Here is a 13,237-nt window from a genome sequence, read left to right as displayed (position 1 = left end):
TCTTGGATTTACAGGTCACAACCAATCACTCAGGCTTGCCGGTGTAGTGAGAAAGCAACGGTCGACAACACTAAATGAAAAAGCCTGGTTGTGTTCCAATAAACTTTTATTTTTTAGATACTTTAGTTTCATTATAATTTTCACCTGTCACAGAATATTATTATTTTGGATTTTTTCACCTATTAAAAAAAAGTAAAAACTCTTCTAGTTCATGCGCCTTACAAAAAAAGGCAGTGGGGCATATCTGACTGTGGGCGGTAGTTTGCATACCCCGGTTCTAGATGGATAAACAGATGGCTTACGGACCAGAGCTGCAGCCTCCCATAACAAGACAGAGACAGGCAGGATCAGATATGTGAGTCCCTGATTCCAAAGTGGCAGGTGTGGTCAGGGAGCTGAGAAATCATTATTTTTCTCATTCCTGGTCCAGTTACATATAGAAATGGCCAGTTACAGGACCAGGAGATCAGGCACCAGGGAGAGAAGAGGGTGGCCGGCAGTGCTGGAGCCAGAGTCCTGGGAACAGGTCCACTCCCATCTCGGGGTGGGAGTTAGGACAGATGCAGGTGTAGGATTTCCTCTGCCCGCTTCAGGTACTCAGCTGCCTTCTTCTTCACACCCTCTCGGCGGGCAGGTGATGGGTCACCTGGGAAGACAGAATGGCTCAGCGGGTACCTGGATTCAGAACCCCTAGTCTAGCTCCTTACTGTCCACAGAGCATCACCATGTGTCTTTCCCTGTTCCTTGGGAGTCAGATATATGCTCCCCATTTTACAAATAAGAAAACTGAGGCCACGAGAGATAAAGCAGCAGCCCGAGGTCACACAATTGGTCAGTGAAGAGCAATTCTGATCCTTGTTTTTCACTTTTCTTTCCCTTCACTGTACCATCCAGGATCCCAGGCCTGACCCTCCAGCCTCAAGTTTTGCTCACCAGAAACTCCCTGGAGCAGGATGTGCACACCGTCCCGGTAGCCTTGCAAAGCAGCAGGGTAGGCGCCTGCCTTCTCGTCCCGTAGGGCCTGGGTGATGAGTTCTGTGGCTTGGCTCAGATAGGCAGGGGTGGGCTCTCCTCCCTCGTCGTCCTCCTCTGCTTGTCCGCCTGGCTCCCAGGGTTCCTGGTCCGGCCTTCCAGATTCTGCCTCCAATGCTGCCAGCTCCCCTATGTGGGTAGGACTGGGTCCTGCACCTTCTGTAATCAAATATGGAGGACTCAGGTCAGATCAGCCCTCTTTTTCCCTGGGCCTGCTGCCCAACCCCAGACCTCTCTGGCCCACCAACCTATCCTGGGTTTCTCAGTGCCTGAGCAATCCAAAAGCCACTTGTGCATAGCACACTAGCTGTGATCTATTTGGTTGGTGGAGTTTGTGTGCTTTTGTAAAAAAAGTCTTACTTCCCTAATTCTTTGTTTATAGTGAGATATAGTTGATTTACGATCTTATGTAAGTTTCAGGTGTACAACATAACCTAATTCTTTCTTTGTGTGTGTGCATTTTCAGTTGTGTCTCTTTTGAGACCCCATGGACTGTAGCTTGCCAGGCTCCTCTGTCCATGGGATTTTCCAGGCAAGAATACTGAAGTGGGTTGCCATTTCCTACTCCAGGGGATCTTCCCGACCCAGGGATCAATCCGGGTGTCCCCTGTCTCCTGCACTGAGGTGAGTGATTATTAACATTTTACCACTGAGTCATCATTAACATTAATTTGCAAGCTACAGGTCACTGGTTCTACTTCCCTCCCGACTACAACAAATCCAAGAATTTCCTCCACAAAGTTTAATTGAAGGATGCTAGGCCAAGCATGCCAGGTCAAGGGTAGAAATGCTCCAAGCTTTGGAATCTTAGAATAATGGATCCAGAGAACCTCCAGGCTTTTTCAAGTCTTTCAGTATGAGCTGAGACCTCAAATGGGAAGAAGTGGGTGGAAGGTATTCACACATTCCAGAGAGAAGGGCTCATATATCCTCTAGGACTGGCAAGGAGATGGTCAAAGATTCCCTCTGTAGATTCCACAATAGAAGGCTAGCGATCTGGTGAACCTTGGATGAAAAGGCCTTTAAAGGGAAGGTGCAGGATTAGGAACCACCGCTGCACACCACTGGCCTGGAGAGGGAAGGGTGGGCCTCTCTAGAGCCCCACCAGAGGGACCCCATGTGGAGCCCAGGGGCCTTATAGGAAGGTAAGGTGACATTTCACTGTCCAGTTGGACTACAGCCCTTCCTGTGTTGTTCATGAAGCAGAAGACAGAAGAGATCTTGGGACACCCTAGGACTTGAATTCAAGAGCCTGGTGTATGTGATGAAGAGAGAGAGAGATGAATGCCAGCCCTCACCTGGAGAATTCTGATGGTAAAAGGTTGGCTGGATGAACCCACAAAGTGGGGCAAGGACAGGAGGCAGCATCTGAGCAAAGTGCCCTTCCAGCTTGGTGGAGGCGAGAATTTAGGAGTTTTTCCATGGGTCAAGGGAACATCTTATGGGAGCTGCCTTTGAAGAGTCTTGCCAGGCTCTTGCCCAAGTACCTGGGTACTGGGCACCCCAGGAGGCTTGGCTGGGGCCAGGCAGAGTACCTGGATCCTGCCTCTCTGTAGCCAGGTTCATCAGCCACGGTGACATCACCCCTGCCTTTCTCCTCCAAAGGACATTCCTCACACCCTGGTTACCATGGCCAGGGGCCCAGCCACCCATCAGGCCAGAGTTGCGGGGGCGGGGGGTGTAGGGTAAGGCTGAAAACTGAACGCAAGACTGAGGTCCTGATTTGGATCAGACCTCAGAGTGAGAGAACTCAAGTGCCTGAAAAAATAAGAAAGCTAAGGGCCTGCCCAAGAGGTCACCAAAGGGTAAAGGGAAGCCAACAAAACAGGCTGAAAAAGACAGCTGAGGAAGCCAAAATGAAACTGTGTCATGATGACCCAAAGTGCAACCGACCACTTCAACACCCTAGCTGCAGTAACAGCATAAACTCAGAATTTTAAAATGAAAAGATGCTGAGTCTCAGAGCTGGGGATTGTCAAGCTCCTGATCTGACAAGGAGCTCAGGACCAGGGCCTCCATGGGGGGCCCTTTCACGTCTGGTGCCCTCACACGCTGCCCCAGGGGCTTCCTCTGCTGTCCTTGGAGCAGGACTGCCCTTCACTGACAGGATCTATAGCCTTCAGGATCTACAGCCAGACCCTGAGCCAGCCAGGAAACCTCCACCTTGAGCTTCGAGCGAAAGAAGTCAGACCCTCCCAGGGCAGTGTGACACCCTGCTGGTTCCAAAGCGTTCTCAGGGAGAGGATCCACGGTGGGAAGGGGCTCACTTCCTCTGCAGTTGCTCACTGTGCTGGAGTACCCAGCTGGCCAGGGCAGCAACAGCACCTGGGAAGGGGCAGTTCAGTTCAGTTCAGTTGCTCAGTCATGTCTGACTCTTTGCGACCCCATGGACTGCACCACGCCAGGCTTCCCTGTCTATCAACAACTCCCGGAGCCTACTCAAACTCATGTCCATCGCGTCGGTGATGCCATCCAATCATCTCATTCTCTGTCGTCCCCTTCTCCTCCTGCCTTCAGTCTTTCCCAGCATCAGGGTCTTTTCAAATAAATCGATTCTTCGCATCAGGTGGCCAAAGTATTGGAGCTTCAGCCTCAGCATCAGTCCTTCCAATGAATATTCAGGGCTGATTTCTTTGAGGACTGACTGGTTTGACCTCCTTGCAGTCCAAGGGACTCTCAAGATTCTCCAACACCTTCCTTGGGAAGGGGCACTGCTTCTAATTCTCATCAAAGCCACCTTTCGCCCACAGGGGGCACCTTTCTCTGATTTACACAGGCAAGGTGCAGCTGGTGGCTATGCCTCCTTACCATAAGGACTTTCTGCCCAGGTCCAGCCCCCTCACCCTACCCCCACCCCACTCATCCCAACTTGTTACCTTCCTTGGAGAAGGGGTCGAACAGGGCAAGCTCAGCCTCGGTGAGGGGGCCTCGGGCAGAGGAACTGGATGCCTCCTCGATGCTCCCACAGTTAAAGAGGAGATCCAAGGCCTCCTGAGCAGGGCTGGATGGTGGCGGGTCCTCTGAGGAATAGATCAGTGGGAACATTCATGCCTGCTTTTATTATTATTTCCCAGCTTTCAAAATGTCATTACCTGCTCACTGAAGCCCTGCAGCAACCACAGCATAGACAATTCCATTCTTAAAGTTTGTGCCCATTTTACAGATTAACAAACTATAGCCCTGAGAAGGAAAATGACCTGGGCAGAGTTCCTCAGCAGGATAGTGGTAGAGGAGTCAGGAAAGGCTTTTCACTGAGGAGGGAGTGGTTCCCACTCCCCATACAGACAGGCTCTGGACCCTCCAGCCCTGGTTTGCTCTCCCACCCCACATACCTGGCACCTCCAACTCCTCAAGGCCCCTTCTCTCTGCAGGAAGCGGCTGGGGCAACCAAGTCTCATGAGGCTGGGCCCGGGGCTCGTCGGGCGGTGGTGTGGGAATCAGAGGTGGGGGCAGGATGTGCAGGTCTCTGGACACCTCGGAGGGCCGTGTCATCTCCCCACCCTGCACGAGAGAAAGACCAGCCAGTGTAGTCACAGGGGACAGCCTGTGGGCAGGTAGGCTCCCCAGGTGCTGAGGACTGGGGAAAAGCAGGCGCACATACCCGGAAGAACTCCTTGAGTTGGGGGCTGTTGTTAAGCGCGGGGATGTGCACAGTGAAGCGAAGCAAGTCCTCGGCCCCCTTCCGCCGCTCCTCAATCACCGAGGCTTCAAACCGGCCTGCACCCGCCAGGACAAGGGACAAGGAGACAAGAGTGACCCATGGGGACTCCTGGCTTCCAGGCCACTTTTCCTGGTCCTGTCTGAGAGGATCTGAGCAGCCCACTGGCCCCCACCCCATTCTCCCAGAAATCTTCCTTGCCTCTGCCTGGGGTGAGGGTCTTGCAAGGAGCGACCTATCTCCCTATTCATCCATTTACTGGATGACTATTGAGCACCTACTATTGGTTGGTTCAGGAGGCGAATGAGAGTGAAGCGAGGTCTCTGCCCTCATGGTTATTACATCCCAGACAGGGGGAAGCAGGCAACCAACAAGAAACAAATAATTTCAGATGGTTTCGATGTATTAGGAAGGAAAGTAAGACACAGAACGGGGAAGTGACTTGCCCAAGGTCACACAGAAAGTAGCCCCATGTTTACAGCTTCTCTGTTCGGTTCCAGGCATCATGTAGAGTTATTTAACTCTGGGCTAGTTATCATGCTGCCCGGGGGAGTTATCCCACTGCCTGGCATAATTTGGTAGCGAGGACTTTTCACCTTGCTACACAAGAACATCTCCTGTGAGTCCAGAGACACAAGTAACAGACCAGCCCTGTCTGGGAGAAATATAATATGAGCCTCATATGTAATTTACAATTTTCTAGGAGCTGCATTTTTAAAAAAATGAAAAGAAACAGATTAAATTTTAATTATATATTCTGTTTAACCCAGTATATCCAAAATAGTCTCATTTGAACATATAAACAATATATCAACTATTGAGATAGTTTGCGTTGTTTTTTCAGTGTATTTGACCCATAAACACATCTCAGTCCAGACCAGCCACATTTCTGGTGCTCCTCAGCCATAGGTGGTTCATGGCTGCTCTTTCTGGTCAAGTGCAGGTCTAGAACAAACACCGGGTTGTGGCTTGGAGTTCTGGCTCAAGCCCCTTCACCCTGAGCCTCAGTTTCCTCATCTTGAAAATGGGGCTAATGAGGACAGGAATTAATATTAAAGGGCTCGACACACAACAAGGGCAGGGCCATTTCCCCATGTGTAAAATGAGATCGTCTTTAACGATCCCTGGGTCAGGAAGGTCCCGTGGAGGAGGGCATGGCAACCCACTCCAGTATTCTTGCCTGGAGAATCCCATGGACAGAGGAGCCTGGCAGGCTGCAGTCTATGAGGTCGCAAAGAGTCGGATACAACTGAAGTGGCTTAGCAAACACACACACAAGGGCCCTTCCAGTGGTCTGAAACACATCTCTGCCAGGAGTTTCAGACCCCCTCCATTCACCCCTCAGCAGCAAGTGAACCACTTGCCCAGTGCTCCCTCCATCTTTGGCCTGAATGCCTGAATCAAGACTCACCAAACACCTGGGCGCGGGGGAAGGCTGGGAACTCCTCGAGGCGGCGGAAGAGGTTGCGGTGGGTGTAGGCCAGGTCTCCATGCAGCTTTCGGAAGTCACTGTACCGCTTCCAGACCACCACCTAAGAGGGACACGTGACTTGACTGGGCTGAGCAGTGGTGGGACGCGGCCTTCCCCAGCCCCAGCCCGGCTCCAGGCAGTGTGTGCGTTAGGGCCCAGCAGCCCCTCCTCCCAGAGCCAGGGAGAGAGAGGGGCTGGTCTCCTGTGCAGTTACCAGCGTCGCTTCACTGGTTTTGGATCTGGAATCAGGAGATGGTCCCCTTCCTCCTATGAGGCTCACCTCTTTGACATCCTCCGGGTCCCTCTTTGAGATGAACTGAGGAAAAAAAGGCAAAAACCAGTGAGACTGACATCCATCCCCTGTAAAAGATGGCCCAGCTACCTTCCAGCCCCCTTCAGAAGAGCAGAGCCCGTCAGACAGTGGTATCAAGGGGTCCTGGTTTAAGGCCTTGAGAATAACTTTGAGCAGTTTTTGTACCATGTACCTTAGTTTCTTTTTTTTTTTTTCTTTTTTTCCTGTACCTTAGTTTCTTCATCTGTCAAACTGTTACCGACCTGGGTCCTTGGACTCTTTAATCAACAGAAACTGATGAGGCTGGCTGAGAAAAATCAGGCAAGGCTTTAATGGGACCCAGATGCAGCACAAGGGATGGAAAACAAGTGACAGGGACCCTTGTTCACTCTCTCCGAGGAGGGCTGGCTGGTTCCTTAAATGGTTTGGGCCCAAGGGGTGGCTTGAGTGATCAGCTCATCCCCTTGGTGGTGCGGTGTGCAGGGACCATGCACAGCACCCTGCTTTTGCGCCAGGCACCTCTGAAGTGGCAGTAGGTTTGTGGCCTTATTGTATCTCACCGTTCACAATTGCCTAGACTTAGCCTGGAGGAGCCTCGTAGGCTGCAGTCCATGGGGTCGCTAAGAGTTGGACGCAACTGAGTGACTTCACTTTCACTTTTCGCTTTCATGCATTGGAGAAGGAAATGGCAACCCACTCCAGTGTTCTTGCCTGGAGAATCCCAGGGACGGGGGAGCCTGGTGGCTGCCATCTATGGGGTCACACAGAGTCGGACACGACTGAAGTGACTTAGCAGCAGTAGCAGCAGCAGCATGCAGGCAGTTATTTTGAGTTCCTTATAGTTTCTTTCTTTTCTAAAAATATCTATCTATCTATTTGGGCTTCCCTGGTGGCACAGATAAGGAAGAATCTGCCTGTAATGCAGAAGACCCAGGTTTGGTCCCTGGCTTGGGAGGATCCCCTGGAGAAGGGAATGGCTATCCACTCCAGTGTTCTTGCCTGGAGAATTCCATGGACAGAGGAGCCTGGCAGACTACAGTCCATGAGAACGCAGAGAGTTGGACACGACTGAGCGGCTGACACACACTTTTCTGTTTACCTGTGTACTTACTTGGCTCCATCAGGCCTTAGTTGCAGCACATGGAATCCTTTAGTTGTGGCATGCAGATTCTTAGTTGCTGCATATGGGACCTAAATCCCTGATCAGGGATCGAACCTGGGCCCTCTGCACTGGGAGTGTGGAGTCTTCGCAACCGGACCACCAGGCAAGTGCTACCCTTACAGTTTCTTTGTATTCTGTTTGTCCAGGTGCAAGCGTAAGTAGGCCAGTACAGGGTCCCAGGTCCCAGCCACTCTCAAAATGGGAGGAGCCCTAAAGGCCCGTCTAGAGGGCTCCATCCTCAACCCAGCTTCTATCTCACTTCCTTCAGAGGGTAAGCCCCTGCATCTCTTTCTGAAACCAAAGACCTCCAAGTTCTCTAAAGAATGAGGTTCTATCCCAGGAGCCACCCCTCCGTTCAAGGAGGAAGCTACTGTGGGTGAACACTGCTGGACACGGAAGTGAACACTCCTGGACACGGAAGAAACCTCCCCGGGGTTGTGAAGAGCAGACTGGCGTCTGACATGGAAAAAAGACTCCATTTTCACTAGGGCATGCTCATAAGAATTAAAAAAATAACACCCTACAGCTTGAAGTAGCCCTGACAGTCTCCAAACATGTCCAGTTCATTACTCTACATCCCAGGGAGGCACGTATCATTCAGATGCCCATTTATGAGAAGAGGAAATGGAGGCTTAGAGAGGGCTCCTGACCTGTGGGGGGACTGCTAGCACTGAAACCCTGGTCTTTGCTTTTCACAACAGGCTTGCCTAAAATATTTTGGGTAAAAGAAACTATATTGAAAAACCATTGAGGAATATATACCTGCCAAAGGACTCCTTTCCAGGATATATAAATACCTCCCATGTGTGTGCGCGCTCAGTCGTGTCTGACTCTTAGCAACCCCACGGACTGTAACCCACAGGCTTCTCTGTCCATGGGATTTCCCAGGCAAGAATACTGTAGTGGGTTGCCATTTCCTTCCCCAAGGGATGTTCCCAACCCAGCGATTGAACCCATATCTCCTGCATTGGCAGGATTCCTTACTACTAAGCCACCAGGGAAGCCGAAAGAACCCCTATAGGTACATATATACACAGAATATTACTCAGCTGTAAAAAAGAACGAAATAATGCCATTTTCAGTAACACGGGTGACCCTACAGATTATCATACCAAGTGAAGTAAGTCAGAGAAAGACAAATATTATATGACATCTCTCATATGTGGAATCTAATGTTTTTTTAAAAGCTGCAAATGAACTTATTTACAAAACAGAAATAGACTTACAGATATGGAAAACAAACTTATGGTTACCCAAGGGGAAATAGGGGAATAAACCAGGAGCTTAGGATGAACATACTACTATATATAAGATAGATAATCAACAAGGACATACTGTATTGCACAGAGAACTCTACTCAATATTCTGTGATAAACGAAAAGAGAAAAGAACCTAAAAAAGAATGAATATATGTGTCTGCATAGCTGAATCACTTTGCTGTACACCTGAAACTAACGCAACATTGTAAATCAATGATACTTCAATAAAATTAACACAAAAAACAAACAAACAAGAAGGGGAAATCTTGCAGTTCATGTAAGAATTATTGGAAACAAAGTATAGAAAATTTAAAAAAAGAATGTTCTATAAATTAATATCAAAAAGACAAGCAATCCAACTTTATAAAATGGACAAAATACTTGAACAGGCAACTCCCACAAAAGAAGACGTTTGAATGGCCAAAAAGATCATGAAAATATGCTCATTAGTCCTAATAGAAATGCAAATTTTAATATCCCAGTGAAATACTACACACCCACCAAGAATGGCTAAAATTAAAGATGCTGATGATATCGAGTGTTGGTGAGAATGAGAGTATAAAATGGTACAACTACTTTGGAAAACTGAAAATTACTAGGAAAAGTTACACATATGCCCAGCAAATGGCCCAGCAATGCCCAGGTACTCTCTTTTTTTCAACTCTTACTTATTATTGAATTATAGTTGATTTTGAACTTATTTTTGAACTGTGGTATTGGAAAAGATTCTTGAGAGTCCCTTCGACTGCAAGGCGATCAACCAGTCAATCCTAAAGGAAATGAGTCCTGAATATTCACTGGAAGGACTGATGCTGAAGCTGAGACTCCAATACTTTGGCCACTTGATGTGAAGAACCTATTCATTGGAAAAGACCCTGATGCTGGGAAAGACTGAAGGCGGGAGGAGAAGGGGACAACAGAGGATAAGATGGTTGGATGGCATCACCGACTCAATGGACATGAGTTTGAGTAGGTTCCAGGAGCTGGTAACGGACAGGGAAGCCTGGCATACTGCAGTCCATGGGGCCGCAAAGAGTCTGACTGAACTGAGATAGCTGATTTACAATATTCAGGTATATACACATACATAAATAATATTTTTCAGATTCTTTTCCATTATAGTTTATTAGTTTATTACAAGATGGGATCCTGGTGGCTCAGACGGTAAAGAATCTGCCTGCAATGCAGGAAACCTGGGCTTGATCCCTGGCTGGGGAAGATCCCTGGAGAATGAAATGGCAACCCATTTCAGTATTCTTGCCTGGAGAATTCCATGGACAGGGGAGCTTGGCAGGCTATAGTCCATGGGGTAACAAAGGGTCGGACACGACTGAGTGACTAATACTTCTTCTTATTACAAGATATCAACTATAGGGACTTTCCTGGCAGTCCAGTGGTTAAGATGCCAGGCTTCTATTGCAAGGGGCATGGGTTTGACCCCTGGTCAGGGATCTAAGACCCCATATGCCTGGGGGTGAGGCAAAAAAGAGAAAGATATTGCCTATAGTTCCCTGTGCTATACAGTAGGGCCTTGTTGCTCATCCTTTTTTTTTTTTTTTTTTAAGATTTATTTATTTATTTTTGGTTGCGCTGGGTCTTCATTGCTGGGTGCAGAGTTTCTAGTTCTCTAGTTGCGGTGTGCAGGCTTCCTATTGTGGTGGCTTCTTTCATTGCAGAGCATGGTCTCTAGGGCACACAGGCTCAGTAGTTGTGGAGCACTAGCAGCTGCTTTGTGGCATGTGGCATGTTCCCGGACCAGGGATCGAACTCGTACCCTGCTTTGGCAGGCAGATTCTTAACCACTAGACCACCAGGGAAGCCCTAATCTATTTTATATATAGTAGTTTGTATCTGCTAATTCCAAACTCCTAATTTATTCCCCACCCCCCTTTCCCTTATGGTAACCATTAGTTTATTGTCTGTGAGTCTGTTCATTTTAAAATAAGTTGATTTGTATAATTTTTTTAGATTCCAGATATGTGATACCATATGACATTTGTCTTGGATTATCTTTTTATTTTCATTTTGTAATTTTTTTTTAATATTTGCATTTTTTAGATACAGGAATGACACAAAAGATTTGAGGAAAGACCATTTTAAACATCTAGGATTCTGCATTTAAATCATTTCGGAAATCTTTACATTTCTGCTTTAAGTTATTAATGCACCAGTTTAATAGTTGTCTACTTCAAAATTGTAAAAATACAAAAATATTTACAGTGAAAGTCTTCCCCAATTAGTTCTTGTATGCCATTCTACAGATAATATTATAGTTTCTATTTTTAATCCCTTTCATGATATCCTGTCTCTATACACTTATAACGTTATTACTACTTCGTATACCAACTTTCGTCTTTATCTACTGACTTCCTGTTATGATTGTGAAGAGACTTATTCCTTTATTTCTTTTGAAGTGTATGAATTTTTAATCATACACAGGGATAATTTTTTGAAAAAATTTAAAGTAATTCAACTCCTTAAAGAGTTTTCATATGAATATCAAACAAACCAACAGACAAAGCTTACTCCAAGACTGGAGACCTAATCAATATTTGGGATGAGCCAGTTTTCAGCTTAACTTAAAGAAATTCACAGCCTGACGCCAAGCTGCCACGCATTGGGCGTGGACACACCTCGCAGTCTGGGAACTGCCGGCACGCCCTTTTAAAAGAGCAGCGCCCTCCTGTGGCCCCGCCCCTTGATGGCTAAAGAAGTAAACTAGGGCCGATTAACCACCACTCCCCCCCTTAAAGGGGAAATCCATTCTGTCGTCTAAAATGGGCGCTTCCAGCAGCGTCTTGCTTTGAAGTAAAACACGGCCCCGCTCTTGTTAAAAGGGTAAATTCCCGCTGGGCCCCACCTTACCTGCGCCGTCACTTTGTATTCAGTGTAGCCCTTGGGGTGGGTCCGGGGGTCGGAGACTGTGTAGTGTCGCAGGAAGTCGTCTTTCGCCTGCCGGGACATGGCAAATAAATTGGAGCGGAGCTGACCGCCGGCCTCCGCCTCCTCCACCCCGCCCCCGCCCCTCCAGTTCAGTCTTCCCCAGTCGCCGCCTCGCCCGGGCCTGCGCCTTTCATCCTACGGCCCAGGGAGCTGGTCGCAAGTGACAGCGCAATTCTCGGCCAGGCGCTTGGCCAAGGGAGCGTCTAAAAAGTTCTCGATGGTTGGTAAAGCCGGAACCAAGTGATTTGGGAAAGGATTGGGGAAGAGTAAGGAAGGCAATGGCAACCCACTCCAGTACCCTTGTCTGGAAAATGCCATGGACGGAGGAGCCTAGTAGGCTGCAGTCCATGGGGTCGCGAAGAGTCGGACATGACAGAGCGACTTCACTTTCACTTTTCACTTTCATGCATTGGAGAAGGAAATGGCAACCCACTCCAGTGTTCTTGCCTGGAGAATCCCAGGGACGGGGCGGGGGGGGGGGGGGGTGCCTCTGGTGGGCTGCTGTCTATGGGGTCGCACAGAGTCGGACACGACTGAAGCGACTTAGCAGCAGCAGCAGCAGCAGCAAGGATTGGGCAAGCTGGATCACTCAGGTCTGCTTAGAGATAAACCCACCCCATGCGATGGTAAACCCTCATCAGTTCAGTTCAGTCGCTCAGTAGTGTCTGACTCTTTGCGACCCCGTGAATCGCAGCACGCCAGGCCTCCGTGTCCATCACAATCTCCCAGAGTTCACTCAGACTCACGTCCATCGAGTCAGTGATGCCATCCAGCCATCTCATCCTCGGTCGTCCCCTTCTCCTCCTGCCCCCAATCCCTCCCAGCATCAGAGTCTTTTCCAATGAGTCAACTCTGCATGAGGTGGCCAAAGTACTGGAGTTTCAGCTTTAGCATCATTCCTTCCAAAGAAATCCCAGGGTTGATCTTCTTCAGAATGGACTGGTTGGATCTCCTTGCAGTCCAAGGGACTCTCGAGTTTTCTCCAACACCACATTTCAAAAGCATCAATTCTTCGGCGCTCAGCCTTCTTCACAGTCCAACTCTCACATCCATCCACTACTGGAAAAACCATAGCCTTGACTAGATGGACCTTAGTCAGCAAAGTAATGTCTCTGCTTTTGAATATACTATCTAGGTTGGTCATAACTTTTCTTCCAAGGAGTGAGCGTCTTTTAATTTCATGGCTGCAGTCACCATCTGCAGTGATTTTGGAGCCCCCCAAAATAAAGTCTGACACTGTTTCCACTGTTTCCCCATCTATTTCCCATGAAGTGATGGGACCGGATGCCATGATCTTCGTTTTCTGAATGTTGAGCTTTAAGCCAACTTTTTCACTCTCCTCTTTCACGTTCATCAAGAGGCTTTTTAGCTTCTCTTCACTTTCTGCCATAAAGGTGGTGTCATCTGCATATCTGAGGTT

The 13,237-nt window shown here is 48.4% G+C and overlaps 1 protein-coding gene across 3 annotated transcripts; it reads right to left on the bottom strand.

Moving 5' to 3' along the window:
* Positions 1-88: 88 nt before the first annotated feature.
* Positions 89-12,230, bottom strand: SNX15 (sorting nexin 15). Of its 3 annotated transcripts, none has more exons than XM_069566175.1 (9): positions 12,116-12,230; positions 11,740-11,826; positions 6,442-6,477; positions 6,102-6,222; positions 4,634-4,749; positions 4,365-4,533; positions 3,909-4,052; positions 934-1,191; positions 89-646 (listed from the first exon to the last, which is right to left on the bottom strand). In XM_069566175.1, exons 1-9 carry the CDS (start codon positions 12,221-12,223, stop codon positions 552-554), a joined length of 1,134 nt encoding a protein of 377 aa, XP_069422276.1. In that variant the 5' UTR covers positions 12,224-12,230; the 3' UTR covers positions 89-551. The 3 variants fall into 3 exon arrangements, with proteins under 3 accessions (XP_069422276.1, XP_069422277.1, XP_069422278.1); XM_069566176.1 differs by having other exon boundaries at positions 12,108-12,215; XM_069566177.1 differs by lacking the exon at positions 12,116-12,230 and having other exon boundaries at positions 11,740-11,963.
* Between the last annotated feature and the right edge of the window lie 1,007 nt (positions 12,231-13,237).

This window comes from Ovis canadensis, chromosome 21 (genome assembly GCF_042477335.2).
Source record: "Ovis canadensis isolate MfBH-ARS-UI-01 breed Bighorn chromosome 21, ARS-UI_OviCan_v2, whole genome shotgun sequence".
Lineage (NCBI taxonomy): Eukaryota > Metazoa > Chordata > Mammalia > Artiodactyla > Bovidae > Ovis > Ovis canadensis.
The sequence above is the reverse complement of the archived record's forward strand: the minus strand, read 5'-3'. Positions and strand labels throughout refer to the sequence as shown.

Excerpts from the sequence above, each read along its gene's own strand:
- SNX15 (XM_069566175.1), bottom strand. The coding sequence starts at position 12,223 with ATGAAAGTGAAAAGTGAAAGTGAAGTCGCTCTGTCATGTCCGACTCTT. Across the intron at positions 6,223-6,441 it reads ACCCGGAGGATGTCAAAGAG|GTGGTGGTCTGGAAGCGGTA; the intron begins GTGAGCCTCATA and ends TGTCCCTCTTAG. Across the intron at positions 1,192-3,908 it reads CGACCCCTTCTCCAAGGAAG|AAGGTGCAGGACCCAGTCCT; the intron begins GTAACAAGTTGG and ends ATTTGATTACAG.